The sequence below is a fragment of the Panulirus ornatus genome, chromosome 62 (assembly GCF_036320965.1).
Source record: "Panulirus ornatus isolate Po-2019 chromosome 62, ASM3632096v1, whole genome shotgun sequence".
Lineage (NCBI taxonomy): Eukaryota > Metazoa > Arthropoda > Malacostraca > Decapoda > Palinuridae > Panulirus > Panulirus ornatus.
The window spans coordinates 9,568,566-9,591,033 of NC_092285.1; the positions used below are offsets into that span (position 1 = coordinate 9,568,566).

At 42.0% G+C, this 22,468-nt stretch overlaps 1 protein-coding gene across 6 annotated transcripts; it reads left to right on the top strand.

The window, feature by feature from the left end:
• The first annotated feature begins 1,637 nt into the window (after positions 1-1,637).
• On the top strand, positions 1,638-17,619 carry LOC139767577 (uncharacterized). Of its 6 annotated transcripts, none has more exons than XR_011717183.1 (8): positions 1,638-2,500; positions 7,566-7,741; positions 10,416-10,529; positions 11,879-12,009; positions 14,344-14,475; positions 15,352-17,283; positions 17,320-17,344; positions 17,447-17,618. XR_011717183.1 is itself a non-coding variant. In XM_071697011.1 (6 exons), the coding sequence occupies exons 1-6, from the start codon at positions 1,962-1,964 to the stop codon at positions 15,463-15,465; spliced, it is 1,206 nt and encodes a 401-aa protein (XP_071553112.1). In that variant the 5' UTR covers positions 1,638-1,961; the 3' UTR covers positions 15,466-17,619. The 6 variants fall into 6 exon arrangements, 1 of the variants encoding a protein (XP_071553112.1); XR_011717182.1 differs by having other exon boundaries at positions 17,465-17,618; XR_011717181.1 differs by having other exon boundaries at positions 17,501-17,617.
• The last annotated feature ends 4,849 nt before the right edge of the window (positions 17,620-22,468 follow it).

A 22,468-nucleotide genomic window follows, 5' to 3' on the forward strand; every position in this document is an offset into this window, starting at 1 on the left:
TAGCTGGTGTGGGGCAATCGCTTCCAAACACCTTCAGTCACCATCACAAGACTCCCATCACTTTCACCTCCATCACCTCCTTATCTTCACAGACGCCTTCATTCACCCTCACACCCCAGAAGCACAGAGAGAAACAGCCCTTTTCCTCCCACACCCTTCCTTCCCACAACCTTCCCTCCCATAACATTTCCCTCCCACTCCCTTCTCTCACACAACACCAACCCCTTATTTTCTCCTTTCCCTTCTCTCTCCTCTTTCCCACTGCTGTATTTCAAGCATTGCTTCACACCCTTTCCAAACCCCCTTCCATACGCTGTTTCTCCCTATTCCAGACCCCTTCCATACGCTGCTTTCCACCCATTCCAGGCCCCCTTCCAAACGCTGTTTTCCACCCATTCCAGGCTCCCTTCCATACACTGCTTTCCACCCACTCCAAGCCCCCTTCCAATCGCTGTTTTCCACCCATTCCAGGCCCTCTACCATACGCTGCTTCCCACCCATTCCAGGCCCCCTTCCACACACAACATTCTTCTCATTTCCACCCACCCCTACCCTTCCATCCAACTCATCGTAAATATGTAATATACCTCTCCATATTTACGCTTTGATAGTGGTAAATCTCCGTAAATGGACGTCAAATCTCTTCCCAAGCAGATTGTAAATATGAGTACATAGGGATCCACGAAGTGTGTGTTTATATAGAGGTGGTAGAGAGGAGCAGGTGTGGTGAGGGGTCTGTGTGGTGAGGGGTCTGTATGGTGAGGGGTCAGTGTGGTGAGGGGTCAGTGTGGTGAGGGTCAGGTGTGGTGAGGGTCGGTATGGTGAGGGGTCCGTGTGTTGGTTGGTATCCACATGCTGGTAGCGTGTTTAGGGTCGCTACCGCAGGCCCTGCCTCCGTGTTATTTACTGCATGACAACTGTCGCGTTGCCCATCTATTACTAGAACAATTCTTTCTCCTTTTCCTTCATAATTTTTTCTTCATAGATGATGGGTGTTTAGCTCGTCATGCTTTGCTTGTTGTCTGTCTGCCTGTACAGCGTCTGGCCTTTACCCAAACCCATAAAGATGAAGTTGTAAGCCAGGTTCATCATCCAGTCTTGCTTAAGGGTCTGTGGTCAAGGGTGTTGCCTTCGTGGTCAAGGATCGTGCCTTCATGGTCAAGGGTTGTACTGTCGTACTCAAGGGTCGTACCGTCGTGCTCAAGGGTCGTACCGTCGTGCTCAAGGGTCGTACCGTCGTGCTCAAGGGTTGTACCGTCGTGCTCAAGGGTTGTACCGTCGTGCTCAAGGGTTGTACCGTCGTGGTCTAGGGTTGTTCCGTCGTGGTCAAGGGTCACAGTTTGCCACATGGTATGTCACGTTTTCTGAGTCTCATTAATGAATTTGTAGACCCACCTAAGGTCTACATACGTCTGTCTCCCCTTCAACAATTTTGTTCCTTGTGAAAACTTTTATCAAACAAAGTTTTAGATTATAAGGTTTCAGTTATGAGGATCAAGCAAATGTTGTGTTTTTGCAAGTCCTCCGTCTCCTGAGTAACCATGTATGTGTGTGTGTGTGTGTGTGTGTGTGTGTGTGTCGTTAGGGTAGTATGGATGCGGTGCGACCAGCTCGACCTGGTCAGTCGACGGGTTGAGGTAACGAGGAACGGTCGGGTCCAGCCAGCCTGGAGAGGGAGGGCTAGTACCTGCGTCGTATTGCTATGGGCTCCTGCGCCATAAGCCCCTCACGCAATTGCACCATCGTCCACTAGCGGTCCCTCCTCAGCTTGCCCTAGACGCATGCGGCGGTGACACGATGCGGACGCCATGCGGACGAAGTGGAAGTAGAAATGTAAGAAAGACGATCTATTTAGACTCGGAGACACGTCTGGGTATTGTGGCCACTAAGGATTCTAAATTCGAGGAGGACTTGTACTCAAGGATCTACAGGAACACCTGGGAAGTGCCTCTCCTTCTGAGATGACGGATGTTTGTCAACTTTATTCCACCCTGCCTCAGAGGGAGATGGGATCAAAGGGAAGGGTTGTCGTGAGTGGCGATGGAGGGAGAGTTCCGAGTGACGGGAGAGAGGAGATCTGGCTCAAAAAGACAGGGAAAGAAGAGGAGGAGTTCCTATCACCCAGCGTCGGATCTGAGCCTAGCCATCCTGGCACAGACGGGGACATAGAGGCACTTGGGTCGAACGCAAACGAAGACATAGAGGCACTTGGGTCGAACGCAAACGAAGACATAGAGGCACTTGGGTTGAACGCAAACGAAGACATAGAGGCACTTGGGTCGAGCACAGATGAAGACATAGGACCAGATGGGTCAAACGTTCCGGCAAACCCCCGAAACGACAATGACCCTTGCAAGACCTCTGGTGGCCACGGCCTCCCCAGCTCGTACGACTTTGCTAAGGACGACGAGGCGAAGGAGAGGCTGCGGGCGGAGCTCGAAAAGCTAAGACAAGAGAAAATCGCTAAAGGAATCAAAAGGAGGATCATCAGAGCTGCTGGGTAGGAGTTGGGAACTACACTTGTTCTTAACACTTCCATCGCAGACTTGTCTTCGATTGTACACTAGGGAGTTGGATCTCTTCCTTGAGGATGAGTTTGAAGTTGCCTTATAGACTAAGATTAATGTAAATAACACATGCTTACAATTGTGTACTGTGAGAATATACGAGGACATATTAGCAGTAAAAGTGCCAAGCACATCTCTCTGTGCTAAAAAGGGCCGAGTTAAGTAACAGCTTAAGTTGCTGGATCCATTTTTGGTAGTGTTACTCTTTAAGTGTCTCACTTGACAATAAAGTAACTTATGAATACTTTAGCAGTTCTTAGGAAGCACGGTCAATCTTTGATTACCGATTTATGGGTAAATAGATCAGCGTAACTTAAGCAGTGTGAACTGTACTTTATCTTAGAACATCAATAGATAAACTTATGTTTATAAGGAAGTTTAATATCTTCCTTTACCGTAGGAAGAAGTAGCGATTACGCTATAAGACCGTATAACGCTATTGAGCTATCGTTATATATCTATATACTTCGAAGTATATCATACGACTATAATTATAATGTTCATAAGGGTATATCTACTATCTATTACAACTACAGATATTGGACATTTACCTTTGATGTTTCAGGAAAGTAGAACAACTTTCGGTTTTTTTTCATTTTAGGAAAGTATAACAACTTTCTATTTTTATTTCGGGAAAGTATAAGAACTTTCTGAAGTCAGACGTAGATAAGTGCCTACATCATTCACTTTGATGTGTGCTTTCATCATACGTTCAGACTCGTGCCTTCGTAATGCACTCAAACCTGTCCCTTCGTCATGCACTCAAACCTGTCCCTTCGTCATGCACTCAAACCTGTCCCTTCGTCATGCTCTCAAACCTGTCCCTTCGTCATGCGCTCAAACCTGTGCCCTTCGTCATGCACTCAAACCTGTCCCTTCACCATGCACTCAAACCTGTGTCTTCGTCATGCACTGCCACTTCTGTTACCATCATGCACTGTATCATACCCAGTGCCTGTTACAGACAAGACCACATGTATTACCTTGTCTCTCATGAATACAAACATAGACAAATTTATATTACTGAACCGACATTTTGAATGATTTTGTTTATCTCAAATGTGAAGATGCACGCATACACATACAATCACATAGGAAAATACATATCCGCATATACACAGACACATGGGTCGATGGCATCATAAACTCCTCCTTAAGGTTTTCACTCTATCGGGAGTCGAACCTGTGGCCCCAATGTTTCCTGTGAGAGTCTTAATGCTTGTAGGTATGGATACCTGCCTCGCCTAAGACAGAACTCGCTTTCCAGTAGAAATCTAAATGAGGTTGTTACACATAATTGTACGGCCGCTCGTTGACGGTCTGTGTGTGTGTGTGTGTGTGTGTGTGTGTGTGTGTGCCAATGGCGTGCCACACGCATACACAAAAAGGAGAGAGGTATTTTCTACCGAACACAATACAAGGATTTTAAGAAAACCTTGCAGACAAGAAGAAATCCACTTCAAACATGACATACAGTAGTGGAGTATAGCACCACTGTTGCCAAAGGTTGTCATGTGGACCAATAGGGGGACACACACACACCTTTGCTATCCTGCTGATTAGAAATTGAATATTGTGGTACGACATCTTGGCCAACTGACCCAACCAACTCCCCTCCCCAACCCCCAACCCTTCTTCGTATCTTGCTTAACCAGGACGGTACGATCTTCGCGTACGACGGTACGATCTTTGAGTACAACGGTACGATATTTGAGTACAACGGTACGATCTTTGAGTATGACGGTACGATCTTTGAGTACGACGGTACGATCTTTGAGTATGACGGTACGATCTTTGAGTACGACGGTACGATCTTTGAGTACGACGGTACGATCTGAGTAAAACGGAACGATCTTTGCGTACGACGGTACGATCTTTGAGTATGACGGTACGATCTTTGAGTACAGTGGTACGATCCTTGGGCACGATGGTACGACGTTAGGTAGAATGGTTTGGCCTTATGACCTGACCTGACCTTACAGGTTTAGGTCAAAGGCTTAGGTCATCATATGTAAGAGGCATTTCGTGGTGCTCAAGGCGCGTGATCAAGATATTCTTATGAGTCCACGGGGAAAATGAAACAGGATAAGTTGCCAAGTGCACCTTCATGTAATAATCACATCAGGGGAGACGCAAGAAAGAAATATAATAGTCAGTTGATATACATCGAAGAGACGAAGCTAGGACGCCATTTGGTAAACATGCAATTGTCCAAGACAATCGCATGTTTACTAAATGGCGATCCTGGGACACTGTCCGACCCATGGCCCCGTGTACACGGCTGGGACACTGTCCTACCCATGGCCCCTTGTACACGGCTGGGACACTGTCCTACCCACGGTCCCGTGTACACGGCTGGGACACTGTCCGATCCATGGTCTCGTGTTCACGGCTGGGACACTTTCCTACCCATGGTCCCGTGTACACGGCTGGGACACTGTCCGACCCATGACCCGTTGTCCATGACCTCATGGGACATGATGGATCCCTCAACCCATGACCTAGTGAAGGTCAACTGACCATTACAGGTCAAATGATTATTGTGATCACTAATTACCCATGCCAGTAACAACTTCATTTTTCCTGCAATGCTGGTTATGTATCATTCAACCAACCCCTCCCTTCCTTTCCCTCCCTTCCCTCCCTTTTTTTTGGAGGGGTTGGAGGAAGGAGGGGATGGGGGGGGTTTGGAGGGAGGGGTAGGAGGGAGGGCTGCGTGCGAATACTTTCCAAAATACTTGTTCCCAATACTTCAGTTAGGCCTATGAATATTACAACAGACGTGAACTTTGACCTGGCTGGTCACAGGGGTCATGGTATTGGCAAGGCCTTGGGGGTTAAACCGGGTGGGGATCAGGTAGGTCAAAGACCATGGTAGGGAGAGAGGACCTTATTTCCACAGTGGAAGGTCCAGTACGAAGGTAAATGAACACTGGACTAATACGGTGCGCGTTGTATACATGGGGAACGGAATGGGATGTGTGATATTGAAGTCGTGTCAGGGAAAGATGCGTGATACATTGACGATGGTACGACCCTTGAGTACGACGGTACGACCCTTTAGGTACGACCCCTGAAGGTAAGGGCATTTATACGAGACGTCGACAGGAGACAAATGAATTAATTCAGCGTTTAGAATTTAAATTAAAAAAACGCTTGACATTTATGATTCCTCATTACGGGCCTGAGTTCTTTCATTTAAATGCTCTTTGCATTATTTAGCACGAGCCGGAACTGGGGGTAGTAAAGTGCGATATAAACGTCTCCTTGAAACCATTCAGAGAGAGAGAGAGAGAGAGAGAGAGAGAGAGAGAGAGAGAGAGAGAGAGAGAGAGAGACGTAATTTGTTCTTATCTCCATTCAATCTCCTTCTATTTTGACCTTCACTTCCCCATTCACTGATGAAGCTGTCTGTTTTAACGACAGCAGATTAATACAGTGATAACATCAATGAATCGAATTACCATTCGTATGGTGCCATTGCGTGATTATTCAGTTATGGCCTTTGAAAACAACCCCTCTCCCCCACTCAACCCCTCTTAACCCCCTAAAAGGAAAAAAAAATGTTGCTTTTGAAAAGCAATTTGTAAAGAACCCGCTTGTGTGGCTGTGATAGGAGTGGCTATTGCCCTTCTCCTGGAATAGGTCATCAAATTTGCAAAAGTTTTTTTTTGGGGGGGTTTAGAAGGGGTAGGGGGGAGGGGTTAGCAGTGTTGCCATGACGACCCGGCCTTAAACAACAGTGTAGCCAGCGTGGCATACGTCCCCTTACAGTAGTTATTTTTGTTGTTTTTCGTTTTCTACTACGGTCATGTTTATGCTTTTAAATCATTTCGATTGCGTTCGTGTGTTTTTCTTTTTTAGGGTAATGTTTCGTCTGATATTTTCATAAGTTTTCGGTCTTAATTGGTGAATGATTTTTGTTTACATTTCTTGGCTACTTTGGCGATATTGACTGGCGTATTTCGCCATTGGAACAAGGTTCGATTTCCCCCCCGTGTCAGCTTATAAACGACTCAATACATCAGACTGTAGGATTGTAGTGACATTGGAATACATGACCCTTAGGGGTGGGGGAGATCTTAATTCTTTTTTGTATCCATGACAGTAAAAATTCTGGGTCCTATTATACGAAATTTTCCATTTTCCAATTTAATTTATTATTTTTTTTTTTTTTGAGGAGGGACGGTGGAAGATCACTGCATTTATTCTCGTAATTTAGATAATTATAGTTATATTCTTTGATGTTAGCTATGCTTGATAAGGAAGGTCCACATATGTTGTTAGATGTTTACAACCCCTTTAAGAGGTAGGGGGGCCCCCTTCCCCCTCACTCTTTTTATTATGATATGTTTTGTTTTGGTGATCACGTCATCTCATTTTCTTTCGATGTTTTGTGTACTTTGCTTCGTCTCTCTCTCTCTCTCTCTCTCTCTCTCTTTTACCGACAATTTTCCATATAATTTCTACTTTCAGAGCAACGGCAGACCAGAATTTTATATATATATATATATATATATATATATATATATATATATATATATATATATATATATATATATATATATTCTTTTTTCTTATCTAATCTTGCTGTCCTTTCCCGCTTTAACGAGGTAGCGCCAGGAGATAAACCCTTTAGGGAAAAAAAAAGTGACAATACAAGAGGGGAGGATTTCGAGCGCCCCCTTCCCCTCCACCCTCACTCCTCGTAATCACCCCACACGGGAGAAACGGGGACAATAGTCATTCTCCCCTCTTCCCAGGGGTGGATGTGGGCTGTAGTCATTCTCCCCGGACTGTAGTCATTCTCTCCAGGGGTGGATGTGGACTGTAGTCATTCTCCCCGGACTGTAGTCATTCTCTCCAGGGGTGGATGTGGGCTGTAGTCATTCTCCCCAGGGGTGGAGGTGTAGCTGGGCTGTTTGCCATTGTGTTCTAGTGTGATTAATTGAGAGACTTTATATGCAAATGAGTGATGGTTGTGCATGTTGTCAACAGAGGGACGATGGACGAGGACCGGGTGAAGGTCTTGGTGACGTGGGTGGGGAGAACGGAAGGGGTGAAGCACGTCAAGAAGGCTATGAAGGAGTTGCTGAGGACTGCTAGGGCCATCTTGCCCCCAGGTGGCGCCACGTACACCATCTGTGAAGATTACGACACGTATCAGAAGGGAGGTAAGTACATCCACACACACACCCAACCATACCCACACCCACCACCGCCAGATTCTTAGGGACCTACACCCACCTTAGGTGATGGTGTAGGGCCTGCAACCACCCACTGCAAGGGTAGTAAGGGTGGTAGATGTATGACCTGCACCCACCACTGCAAGGAAGGTAGACGCATGATCTTCATCCACTGCAAGGGTAGTGTGTATGACCTGCACGTCGCAAGGATCGTGTATACACTCACTAAAAGAGTAGTGTAGATGAATTACACCCACTGTTGACCAAACCTCAGAAGCACATGCTAGTTTTCGCATAATGTAAGACATAAACAGTGTCCTGAATAGTTTCTTATTCTTATAATCGAATGCCGTTCTTAACATTTTCCCATCAGTTTGTGGCCTTTACAATCCCTTCTCACGTCTGGGTTCTGGTATTGGTTTGGTACACTGTCAACTCCCAAGTCTTTCTCCCACACAGTGAGGCCCATCCCATTGTATTACATTGCATTTACCGTGGGTGAAAATTTCTCCCTAACCTCTCTACTCCTCCGGCGCGAAAACACATTTGAACTTGGAGTCATTCGCTTCCTGACATGTCTAAAGGCACCTCATCCACTGCCAACACACTTCCTTCTCCATCGAATCTTTCAAAAGAATTTTTTTTCTTTTTTCTTTCATACATTCGCCATTGCCCGCGTGAGCGAGGTAGCGATATGAACAGAGGACTGAGCCTTTGAGGGAATATCCTCACTTGACCCCCCTCCCTTCTCTGTTCCTTCTTTTGGAAAATTCAGAATTGGAAGGGAGGATTTCCAGCCTCTCCCTCGCTCCATCCCCTTTTAGTCACCTTCTACTACGACACGCAGGGAATACGTGGGGGAAGTATTCTTTCTCCCCTGTCCTCAGGGATAAGCCGATCATTCAACTGACCTAAACCAAATTGTTTCATTTCAGAATCGGACACTCTTCTTCCTTTCTGATCCTGATGTAACTCGTCTCTCTCTCTCTCTCTCTCTCTCTCTCTCTCTCTCTCTCTCTCTCTCTCTCTCTCTCTCTCATGCCTTGCTTGTCTTGCTTAGGAAATGCCTACGTTTTCATCCCCTTAGTTCTTTCCCCAACAGACATGTTTCATTGAGGCATATTTCTCTTCCATCATCACCTTCTTACCCTTCTGTGTATGAGGCTAAAGCTTTGTGTGTGTGTGTGTGTGTGTGTGTGTGTGTGTGAATATGAATGTCGGTAGGTTTACGACTCACTGTTTATATATTCCTTCATCCAGTAGCTTTTGTTTTTCTGTTGCTGAGAATTGTTTGGCCTTCATTATATTTTCATTTTTAATGTCCTCTTTGTTTTTCTTTACTCCTGGTATGCATCAAGTTTAATCATAAGGATTTGATAGTATGTTCCTTGAGCATGACCCTGTACCTGGAGCATGATGTATAACCCTTTGAGCATGATCCTTTGAGCATGAGAGTATGATGACCCTTGAGCGTGACGGATCAGCCCTTAGATATGATAGACTGGCCTTTGACCCGAGCCTACAGGATGAAATTAAAGGCCAGGTCATCATACGCAAACATTATACCTTCATACCTAGAGGTTGTACACCATTGGATTTAACTATTCATCAACAGAACTAAATCGTATTTTCCCCCTGACACTTGATTTCCTCGAATACCGAGCACTTTTTATGAGCCAAATTGCACCTTCCATGTTCATGATATGTTTATTTATGCTGTGTACACCATCCTAAGTATACACCGGGGGCTTGGGGTCTACATTGTACACACCCTTGCATAGGCACAACACACTCTCGTAAACACAGGCACCACAACATTACACAAGTGCCAGAATAATTGATTTGATACGTGAGGGATAACTTATTCAGTCGGGGTCAGGGAATGAGGTTGTGTAAGTAGCACAAGGAGAGAGAGAGAGAGAGAGAGAGAGAGAGAGAGAGAGAGAGAGAGAGAGAGAGAGAGAGAGAGAGAGAGAGAGAGAGAGCCAACACTGGTAATGGTGCAGTGGTAATGGTGCAGTGGTGATGGTGCAGTGGTGATGGTGCAGTGGTGATGGTGCGATGGTAATGGTACAGTGGTAATGGTGCGATGGTAATGGTACAGTGGTAATGGTACAGTGGTAATGGTGCGATGGTCATGGTGCGATGGTCATGGTACAGTGGTAATGATACAGTGGCTATATTACATGAATAACACCACAGTCTCCCGTGAAATGTTCTCCAGTAACCTCCCCGTCTCCCCATGCCTGCACCCCAATGAGATCCCCTTCTCCCCCAGGTCTGTAATCCTGTAAGCTCCCCTTCTCCCCCTGGTCTGCACCCCTGTAAGCTCCTTTCTCCCCTGCTCTCCACCTTTGTTAGCTCCCCTCCTTCCCAGATCTGCACCCCAATGAGCTCCCCTTCTCCCTATATTTGCACCCTAGTAAACTCCCCTTCTCTCCCCAGATCTGAACCCAATTAAATCCCCATATCTGCACCTCGGTAAACTCCCCTTCTCCCCATATCTGCACCCCAGTAAACCCCCCTTCTCCCCCATATCTGCACCTCAGTAAGCTCCCCTTCACCCCAGATCTGCACCCCAGTAAACTCCCCTTCTCCCCATATCTGCACCTCAATAAACTCCCCATATATACACCCCAGTAAACTCCCCTTCTCTCCCCAGGTCTGTACCCGGTGCTCCACCTCAGCGAAGAGTCGGCCACCATTTCGAAGTTTCTCAACGGGAATCATTACCTGGAGCCAGATGGTCTTGGTCCTGATAACATGTTGGACCAAGGTGAGTGTCACCCCTTCCCTACCACTCGACCCAAGGCCCAGCCCTGTCGACGGTCGACTGAACGGTAGATACGTCGAGTCACATGGGAGTAGATAGTATGGTCTACGGGAGTAGAGTAGAGTAGTGAATTAACGAGGGGGTAGGATCCGTTGGATGAACTGGTAGTGGGTTGAGTAGGCGTGAAGGTCGATTGAGTAAAAGCGAAAAGGAGCTAATGATGGTAGATGATGGTAGATAGAGGAGATATATGTGCTATAATGACATGACAAAGAGAGGATATATGTATAAGGCAAGCAGTATATATAAAGGAAAGGTATATAGGCAGAGATGATGATAGAGAAACGTGTAGGCAAGGAGAGAGCGGTGTGTTTGAAGATGGTCAGCAGAAAATGTTTGTAATGTTTTATCAAAAGAAATAATGGGATTACTCCCTTTTGTTTCCTCCATTAAGAGAATTACATTATATAATGTCACGATAGGTCGATGCTATCTTCATCTAATGAAGTATCTATTTAATGAGAAATTTGAATGGGTTTGTCTTTGTCATCAACTGTGTGGTTCTTGTCCTCGACTTGCGAATATTTGATTAATGGTGTCCTTGGCTGCTATTTTTCATGAGAGAGATACCTGTTAACTCAAGGACATTAGTATCATTATGAATAATTTCATTTATTGAAGATGATTATAAATTATTGATCTTCATGCTCCCATGATCGTATCGAATATGAGAGATGATTTGTGATGGTGGGCGAAGTGAAGGAATCGCTTTCCTGTCCCCTTACTTCAGAAGGAGTACGAGAGGAAACCAGTTGAATGAATACGTTCCTCTCTGCTATAACATCTATGTCCTTCTTCATGACTCCCTCCTCAGTAGCTGTCATAGGCCACATGGCATAGTCCACTGAGGGTATATTATGTCGACGAATTCCATCTCGTGTTAAGAGATCAAATGAAGGCAATGACGAGGTTATCTGCTGGAGGACAGTACATGGGAAGGCCAGATAACACAAGACCTGATGGTCTATGACCAGGTTATCTGCTGGAGGACAGTACATGGGAAGGACAGATAACACAAGACCTGATGGTCTGTGACCAGGTTATCTGCTGAAGGACAGTACATGGGAAGGACAGATAACACAAGACCTGATGGTCTATGACCAGGTTATCTGCTGAAGGACAGTACATGGGAAGGACTGATAACACAAGACCTGATGGGCTATGACGAATGTATCTGCTTGGAGGAGAATCACAGTAACCTAAATCTTATTAATCTTTTTAGAAGGAACACAAGAGTGCAGCAGAAAGCTTACGGAACACCACCACCCACTTCTTCCTTCTCTTCTTCTTAGGGATGTTTGAAGAAGTGGCAAGTGTCAGTCCGCCTCTGGAAGGAGTGGGGACCACAAACACCGTGCTGGCTGTGTCTGCCTTCAAGAGCATCGAACCTTCGCCCAACGCCAAGCTCATCAAGGAGTGGAAGGTCCTATGTTTACCTCTGTATAGATGCTGAGGCTTCGAACAGCTTCCTCCATTTATGTTTGAGTTGTGAAGTGTGTCGTGTTTTTTTTTTTTTTCGTATGCAAAACCAGTTTTTTATGGTTTTAGTGCATTTTTTATTAGTTCAGTTTTTAAAGCGTGCAAATCCTTTTTTTATGGTTTTAGTCCATTTTTTGACGAGTTGTGACGTTTTTGTGTGCAAAACCTTTTTTTCATGGTTTTAGTCCAATTCTTTTGAGTTGAAGTTTTTAAAGTGTGCAAAACCTTTTTTTATGGTTTTAGTCCATTCTTTTATGCATCTTTATAAGAAGACATTTTTGGGGATGATTTTGTCTTGCATTTGTCCAAATGCTTAATTTCTATTTTTTTTTGTTTTTGTTTTTGGTGGGGGTGATGATTTTGGCACAGCAGCGTTTTTTCTGTTCCATGTCGTTAATTTCTCTTTTATGATTTTGATTTTGATGTTTGGAAAGTTTGTTATTCGAAGGCTGAATTTGTTTTATGATTTTTGTGTGTTGAAGCGTTTCTGTTTCAGGTTTTTATTTTCTCCTCGATGATTTTGGTGATTTGAAGCATTTTTCTGAAGGTGTTTTTCCCTGTATTTTTTTTTTTTATGATTTTATTGAGTTTTGATGCCAATCATTTCATAGCTTTCATTTTTCTGATGTTAGTTTTATGAAGATTTTTTCTTTGGTTCTTGAATTATCAAATTCGTATTTTTGCATCATATTTCATCATGGGTTTCCAATATCACTCCAATGTTCTGAAGTATTTCTGTTCAAAGGCTTTTTTTCTCGAATGATTTTTTTGAAACGCTTTTTCACTAATGATTTTATTAGGTTTTAGACCGTTCCAGTGCATTGGTTGAGTTTATTTCACAAATCAAAATTTTTAGTTCCTGAAATTTCAAAATTTTTGGCATAATTTTTAATAATTCATGTCCGTGTCTCAAAAAGTTTGGCATAATTATAAATAATTCATGTCCGTGTCTCCCCGTCTAATTTTAGATTTTGATCAATTATCATATATTTTTTATGGACTATAAATTAATAAGATAATGAATTAAAAATCCAATTTATGGATTTTCTAAGTAAATTTAAAAATTTCACCCGGACACTACGTATGATTATAAGATAATGAATTGAAAATCAATTTATGAATTTTTTAAGTAAATTTAAAAATTTCACTCGGACACTACGTATGATTTACAAGATAATGAATTAAAAATCCGATTTATGAATTTTTTAAGTAAATTCAAAAATTTGACTCTGACACTACGTATGATTTATAAGATAATGAATTAAAAATCCAATTTATGAATTTTTTAAGTAAATTCAAAAATTTGACTCGGACACTACGTATGATTTATAAGATAATGAATTAAAAATCCAATTTATGAATTAAGTAAATTCAAAAATTTGATTCGGACACTACGTATGATTTTTATAGAGGATCGTGAGTCGGATAATTTTTTTTTTTTTTTTTGACTTGCGAAGATTTTTAATTTCCTGATGACTCGGATCGTGAGTAGGATATTTTTTTTTTTGTGACTTGCGAAGATTTTTAATTTCCTGACGAGTTATTCCTTCCAGTATTCCACCTCAAAGTTTGCCTGAAGGACATAAGAATGTTGTCTTGTGATACACTGTCTCAAGATTATGACTCACGTTCATCTTGTTATATAATTCTCGTCCTGTTGATGTCTCTATGGATCTGGTCCTCCCCTCCCCCAATCCCTTCCCCCTCTTCGAACGTCACCCACCCCCACCCACACCCCAGCTCCTCCTTCCCCTCCCTCCCCTCCCTCCTAAAGCCTCTTTGTCGTGACATCATCCCCTCACTCCCTCTTCTCCTAGCTCTCCTTCTTCCTTCCTCCACACCTCCCCCCGACCAAAGCCTTTCTCTCGTGCCGTCTTTCCCCTTCCCCCTTTTCTCCCCTCCTCCCCAACTTCACTTCTCCCCTGGTGACGTCCCCAACCCAACCCCTCATCCTCAGCTTATTGAAGCCTCCCCCTCAACCCTCCCTCCCCCATTTCCCTCCCTTCCCCCAGCTTCCCTTATCTCTGGTGACGTCCCCACCCTCCCCTCCCTATCTTCCCTTATCTCTGGTGATGTCAGCTTCCCCCTCCCCTCCTTATCTTCCCTTATCTCTGGTGACGTCAGCTTCCTCCTTATCTTCCCTTATCTCTGGTGACGTCAGCTTCCTCCTTATCTTCCCTTATCTCTGGTGACGTCACCCACCACCCCCCTTCCCCTCACCCCCATTCCCCAGCTTACTGACGTCCTCCCCCACCACCTCCTCCTCCTCCCCCAGCAGCAGTGGACGGGGGCGCGAGCCTTCCTACAAGACATCATGATGGCAGGTCTTCAGTGTCATAAGATCCGGTTTCTGGTCAAGGTGGCGCCCTTCGACGAGCCTGGCGGATTTTACTACATCCTCCTGACGGAGGTGAGGCCCTCGGCCATAGCAAGGTCCTGGGTAAGGGTCAGATATGATGGCTGGGGTTAGGATGCTGAGGTACATATGTGCTCGAATAGATGACCAGGTTTTGAGGTTTTACAGAAGACTCTGGGGGGGTTTTGAGGTTTTAGATAAGACTCTGGGGTTACTACAGCAGGGTTGAGGGAGGTGCTGCTGCAGAAGGCGAGGTTCCTCTGAGGAGGTTTGATCCAGTGTCCTGTTGGGAGAGGCATAGATGATGGGATGGAAGGAGGGGCTGTGAAGTAGGTGTGGCTGAGGTGGGGAAGGGTGTAGCGGGTTTGGGTTAGGTATAGGAAAACTGGATGGGGTAGAGTGATCCTGGGGGAGGTCACTGGAAAGAGGGACACATTTCCTTGTGGTGATGTGGTAGTGAGGGAGGGGGGTGTGGTAAGTTCTGAAGTACTATTCATTGTAAGACTCTCTGGGTATTTCTTTCATTGAACTCGTTTGTTATCGCTTTGATTATCCATAGTACAGTTTTTCATAACATCAGATGGATGATATTTTGAATCGAATTGTAATTTGCCGTCATATTATCTACGATTTTGGCAGGTTATTAAGACCAGATCAGAGAGAGAGAGAGAGAGAGAGAGAGAGAGAGAGAGAGAGAGAGAGAGAGAGGGGGGGGGGGGGTGAATAGTCGACTCTCAAGACCATTTCAAAGTTTTTAGATGCATAGTCTCTCTCTCTCTCTCTCTCTCTCTCTCTCTCTCTCTCTCTCTCTCTCTCTCTCTCTCTCTCTCCTCTTTGTTTACAAAGGATCTTCCCTCTGTGACGTAGCACCATGACGCCACGAGGTGGTGCAAGGGGCCTTATCCCTCTCTCTGTGTGTTCGTCCGCCAGGTGGCCATCCACGAACCCAGCAACGAAGGCATGATCGTTGACATCCTTCAGAGATTTCGGGTCGAGCGCTGGTCCGGATACAACACCATCTACCGCAAGGCCGAGTTCGCCTAACGCCCTTCGTCCAGGATCCTACATGTGTCGTATCCATGACCTCAGAAGTCCCTCCGGCTGCCAGGAGAGACACTATACATCAGCCGTACCTCTGACGCACCAATTGGCCTCGTGACCCAAGGAAGAACTCATCCAAAGTAGCTCCAAAAGATAGATTCTTTTTGTTTTCTCCCACTATGTCTACAGGAAATTCATCTATGATTGTTTGAAATAAGCCACCCTAAGGTAGACTAAGCAGTAACTTGGCGAGCTGCTGCTGCGTCACTAGATGACTGTGTCCATTGGCAACTCAAGAGTGGGCCGTTTTGATAACTGTTTCTTTCCCTGCACGTCGAAGCTTTGGAATTTTTTACTTTCATGTCTTTGCCAATACCCATGACCTGGCATGTTTTGAAAGACAGTTGATTTGCTTCCTCCAGTCTCGTAAAAAGACAATATTTTCTTTTCTAAATTCCTCTTAGATCGTAAATACTTTCCATTGTCTCTCTCCCTTTCATTAACCCCTTTATATTTTAATAAAGACCTGGCCTTGGACGTGGACTTTTGTCCATGACGGGCGCCTCCAGCGTGAAATTGGAAAGTAGGATAACAATTAGCGTTCGTAAAAGGAGATAGGAATGTGTAGGCAGACCTGCAGCTCTTCCAGCCAATCGGATCGCTCAGTGGTCCTCGCTGACGTGACGTCATTTGTTTACAAAACGGTCACTTGAACGCCTGTGTGTGTGCGTGTGTGTATGTGTGTGTGTGTCGGACCCAGACTGGGGGATCGCTTTTCAGCCACTCAGTGTTGATATTTATGGACACTTACACTTATTACCTGCCAGAAATATGACCATCGTTTCAACAACCAGGGTGTATTGTCTCCCCCCCCACACCTTAGATGTAGTGGGTAAATCCTGGCTTTTGTTCTATATATGACGAGGGATCTAGATGGATCTCGAGGACCTAGAAGATTGTCTCTACGAGTAAAAGTAACTAGGAAGATCCTGCAAGACTAGATTTTGATAACTAGATATTCCCAAGATAACCATGAGGGTCGAAGCCTTAGTTATCTTTAGCGTGGGATGTTATAATGCTCAGATGGTGTTATCATTGCCATCCCTTTAAATCTATCCTATAAAAGGTGATCTTGGTACGAAATCAACCTGTGATAAGGTACCTTGAGTTGATGGGTTGTTTGTTCTTTTTCACTGTAAGACCTGGCGTGTTGTACTGGTCAGGATGAACGAGTGTCAAATGGTCGTATCAGGTCTTCGTTGAACTGTGCTGGTCGCAACGAGCCAAGGTATGAACACCTACCCAACCCCACTCACCCCAACTTTGAGAAAAGCGCCAGAAATGAAAGTATAAACGACAGCGTTAACGGGGACACTAGAAGGCTAATGTGCAGCTGCAGGGAGTCTGTGATAGCTTAAAAAAAAAGTACCGAGTGGAATTAGATTCTTCTTATCACATTAAATCATTTTTTTTTTTTTTTGACAACCCATTCGTGGGCTAATCAGGCCTCCTGTTTGTCTTTCTCATGTAAACTCGTATGAACTGGCCTTAACAGATCCTGGTATACTCCTTTCAGGTCTTGGTGTAATGTGTACTAGTATGATCAGGTTTAGTATAGACTGTGCTGGCAATTTCAGGTCCTCGTTCACCTGTGCAAGCAAGTCTTGGTCAACTTGTACACATATTCTGAAGACCTTGTGTCTTGGTCAACTTGTACACACTTCCCCACTAACCTGGTGAATCTATATCATCAGGAGGAATTGGTAAGCCATTCGTTATCTTATAAGGTCATCGTCAACTTGATTAATGATTAATCTGTAGGTCATGATTAATCTGTAGGTCATGATTAATCTGTAGGTCATGATTAATGATTAATCTGTAGGTCATGATAATGATTAATCTGTAGGTCATGATTAATCTGTAGGTCATGATTAATCTGTAGGTCATGATAATGATTAATCTGTAGGTCATGATTAATCTGTAGGTCATGATTAATCTGTAGGTCATGATTAATTTGTAGGTCATGATTAATCTGTAGGTCATGATTAATTTGTAGGTCATGATTAATCTGTAGGTCATGATTAATCTGTAGGTCATGATTAATCTGTAGGTCATGATTAATCTGTAGGTCATGATTAATCTGTAGGTCATGATTAATCTGTAGGTCATGATTAATCTGTAGGTCATGATTAATCTGTAGGTCATGATTAATCTGTAGGTCATGATTAATCTGTAGGTCATGATTAATCTGTAGGTCATGATTAATCTGTAGGTCATGATTAATCTGTAGGTCATGATTAATCTGTAGGTCATGATTAATCTGTAGGTCATGATTAATCTGTAGGTCATGATTAATCTGTAGGTCATGATTAATCTGTAGGTCATGATTAATCTGTAGGTCATGATTAATCTGTAGGTCATGATTAATCTGTAGGTCATGATTAATCTGTAGGTCATGATTAATCTGTAGGTCATGATTAATCTGTAGGTCATGATTAATCTGTAGGTCATGATTAATCTGTAGGTCATGATTAATCTGTAGGTCATGATTAATCTGTAGGTCATGATTAATCTGTAGGTCATGATTAATCTGTAGGTCATGATTAATCTGTAGGTCATGATTAATCTGTAGGTCATGATTAATCTGTAGGTCATGATTAATCTGTAGGTCATGATTAATCTGTAGGTCATGATTAATCTGTAGGTCATGATTAATCTGTAGGTCATGATTAATCTGTAGGTCATGATTAATCTGTAGGTCATGATTAATCTGTAGGTCATGATTAATCTGTAGGTCATGATTAATCTGTAGGTCATGATTAATCTGTAGGTCATGATTAATCTGTAGGTCATGATTAATCTGTAGGTCATGATTAATCTGTAGGTCATGATTAATCTGTAGGTCATGATTAATCTGTAGGTCATGATTAATCTGTAGGTCATGATTAATCTGTAGGTCATGATTAATCTGTAGGTCATGATTAATCTGTAGGTCATGATTAATCTGTAGGTCATGATTAATCTGTAGGTCATGATTAATCTGTAGGTCATGATTAATCTGTAGGTCATGATTAATCTGTAGGTCATGATTAATCTGTAGGTCATGATTAATCTGTAGGTCATGATTAATCTGTAGGTCATGATTAATCTGTAGGTCATGATTAATCTGTAGGTCATGATTAATCTGTAGGTCATGATTAATCTGTAGGTCATGATTAATCTGTAGGTCATGATTAATCTGTAGGTCATGATTAATCTGTAGGTCATGATTAATCTGTAGGTCATGATTAATCTGTAGGTCATGATTAATCTGTAGGTCATGATTAATCTGTAGGTCATGATTAATCTGTAGGTCATGATTAATCTGTAGGTCATGATTAATCTGTAGGTCATGATTAATCTGTAGGTCATGATTAATCTGTAGGTCATGATTAATCTGTAGGTCATGATTAATCTGTAGGTCATGATTAATCTGTAGGTCATGATTAATCTGTAGGTCATGATTAATCTGTAGGTCATGATTAATCTGTAGGTCATGATTAATCTGTAGGTCATGATTAATCTGTAGGTCATGATTAATCTGTAGGTCATGATTAATCTGTAGGTCATGATTAATCTGTAGGTCATGATTAATCTGTAGGTCATGATTAATCTGTAGGTCATGATTAATCTGTAGGTCATGATTAATCTGTAGGTCATGATTAATCTGTAGGTCATGATTAATCTGTAGGTCATGATTAATCTGTAGGTCATGATTAATCTGTAGGTCATGATTAATCTGTAGGTCATGATTAATCTGTAGGTCATGATTAATCTGTAGGTCATGATTAATCTGTAGGTCATGATTAATCTGTAGGTCATGATTAATCTGTAGGTCATGATTAATCTGTAGGTCATGATTAATCTGTAGGTCATGATTAATCTGTAGGTCATGATTAATCTGTAGGTCATGATTAATCTGTAGGTCATGATTAATCTGTAGGTCATGATTAATCTGTAGGTCATGATTAATCTGTAGGTCATGATTAATCTGTAGGTCATGATTAATCTGTAGGTCATGATTAATCTGTAGGTCATGATTAATCTGTAGGTCATGATTAATCTGTAGGTCATGATTAATCTGTAGGTCATGATTAATCTGTAGGTCATGATTAATCTGTAGGTCATGATTAATCTGTAGGTCATGATTAATCTGTAGGTCATGATTAATCTGTAGGTCATGATTAATCTGTAGGTCATGATTAATCTGTAGGTCATGATTAATCTGTAGGTCATGATTAATCTGTAGGTCATGATTAATCTGTAGGTCATGATTAATCTGTAGGTCATGATTAATCTGTAGGTCATGATTAATCTGTAGGTCATGATTAATCTGTAGGTCATGATTAATCTGTAGGTCATGATTAATCTGTAGGTCATGATTAATCTGTAGGTCATGATTAATCTGTAGGTCATGATTAATCTGTAGGTCATGATTAATCTGTAGGTCATGATTAATCTGTAGGTCATGATTAATCTGTAGGTCATGATTAATCTGTAGGTCATGATTAATCTGTAGGTCATGATTAATCTGTAGGTCATGATTAATCTGTAGGTCATGATTAATCTGTAGGTCATGATTAATCTGTAGGTCATGATTAATCTGTAGGTCATGATTAATCTGTAGGTCATGATTAATCTGTAGGTCATGATTAATCTGTAGGTCATGATTAATCTGTAGGTCATGATTAATCTGTAGGTCATGATTAATCTGTAGGTCATGATTAATCTGTAGGTCATGATTAATCTGTAGGTCATGATTAATCTGTAGGTCATGATTAATCTGTAGGTCATGATTAATCTGTAGGTCATGATTAATCTGTAGGTCATGATTAATCTGTAGGTCATGATTAATCTGTAGGTCATGATTAATCTGTAGGTCATGATTAATCTGTAGGTCATGATTAATCTGTAGGTCATGATTAATCTGTAGGTCATGATTAATCTGTAGGTCATGATTAATCTGTAGGTCATGATTAATCTGTAGGTCATGATTAATCTGTAGGTCATGATTAATCTGTAGGTCATGATTAATCTGTAGGTCATGATTAATCTGTAGGTCATGATTAATCTGTAGGTCATGATTAATCTGTAGGTCATGATTAATCTGTAGGTCATGATTAATCTGTAGGTCATGATTAATCTGTAGGTCATGATTAATCTGTAGGTCATGATTAATCTGTAGGTCATGATTAATCTGTAGGTCATGATTAATCTGTAGGTCATGATTAATCTGTAGGTCATGATTAATCTGTAGGTCATGATTAATCTGTAGGTCATGATTAATCTGTAGGTCATGATTAATCTGTAGGTCATGATTAATCTGTAGGTCATGATTAATCTGTAGGTCATGATTAATCTGTAGGTCATGATTAATCTGTAGGTCATGATTAATCTGTAGGTCATGATTAATCTGTAGGTCATGATTAATCTGTAGGTCATGATTAATCTGTAGGTCATGATTAATCTGTAGGTCATGATTAATCTGTAGGTCATGATTAATCTGTAGGTCATGATTAATCTGTAGGTCATGATTAATCTGTAGGTCATGATTAATCTGTAGGTCATGATTAATCTGTAGGTCATGATTAATCTGTAGGTCATGATTAATCTGTAGGTCATGATTAATCTGTAGGTCATGATTAATCTGTAGGTCATGATTAATCTGTAGGTCATGATTAATCTGTAGGTCATGATTAATCTGTAGGTCATGATTAATCTGTAGGTCATGATTAATCTGTAGGTCATGATTAATCTGTAGGTCATGATTAATCTGTAGGTCATGATTAATCTGTAGGTCATGATTAATCTGTAGGTCATGATTAATCTGTAGGTCATGATTAATCTGTAGGTCATGATTAATCTGTAGGTCATGATTAATCTGTAGGTCATGATTAATCTGTAGGTCATGATTAATCTGTAGGTCATGATTAATCTGTAGGTCATGATTAATCTGTAGGTCATGATTAATCTGTAGGTCATGATTAATCTGTAGGTCATGATTAATCTGTAGGTCATGATTAATCTGTAGGTCATGATTAATCTGTAGGTCATGATTAATCTGTAGGTCATGATTAATCTGTAGGTCATGATTAATCTGTAGGTCATGATTAATCTGTAGGTCATGATTAATCTGTAGGTCATGATTAATCTGTAGGTCATGATTAATCTGTAGGTCATGATTAATCTGTAGGTCATGATTAATCTGTAGGTCATGATTAATCTGTAGGTCATGATTAATCTGTAGGTCATGATTAATCTGTAGGTCATGATTAATCTGTAGGTCATGATTAATCTGTAGGTCATGATTAATCTGTAGGTCATGATTAATCTGTAGGTCATGATTAATCTGTAGGTCATGATTAATCTGTAGGTCATGATTAATCTGTAGGTCATGATTAATCTGTAGGTCATGATTAATCTGTAGGTCATGATTAATCTGTAGGTCATGATTAATCTGTAGGTCATGATTAATCTGTAGGTCATGATTAATCTGTAGGTCATGATTAATCTGTAGGTCATGATTAATCTGTAGGTCATGATTAATCTGTAGGTCATGATTAATCTGTAGGTCATGATTAATCTGTAGGTCATGATTAATCTGTAGGTCATGATTAATCTGTAGGTCATGATTAATCTGTAGGTCATGATTAATCTGTAGGTCATGATTAATCTGTAGGTCATGATTAATCTGTAGGTCATGATTAATCTGTAGGTCATGATTAATCTGTAGGTCATGATTAATCTGTAGGTCATGATTAATCTGTAGGTCATGATTAATCTGTAGGTCATGATTAATCTGTAGGTCATGATTAATCTGTAGGTCATGATTAATCTGTAGGTCATGATTAATCTGTAGGTCATGATTAATCTGTAGGTCATGATTAATCTGTAGGTCATGATTAATCTGTAGGTCATGATTAATCTGTAGGTCATGATTAATCTGTAGGTCATGATTAATCTGTAG

Coding starts and splice junctions, on each gene's coding strand:
- LOC139767577 (XM_071697011.1), top strand. CDS start 1,962: ATGACGGATGTTTGTCAACTTTATTCCACCCTGCCTCAGAGGGAGATG. Junction 7,742..10,415: donor CGACACGTATCAGAAGGGAG/GTAAGTACATCC, acceptor TTCTCTCCCCAG/GTCTGTACCCGGTGCTCCAC. Junction 14,476..15,351: donor ACTACATCCTCCTGACGGAG/GTGAGGCCCTCG, acceptor TTCGTCCGCCAG/GTGGCCATCCACGAACCCAG.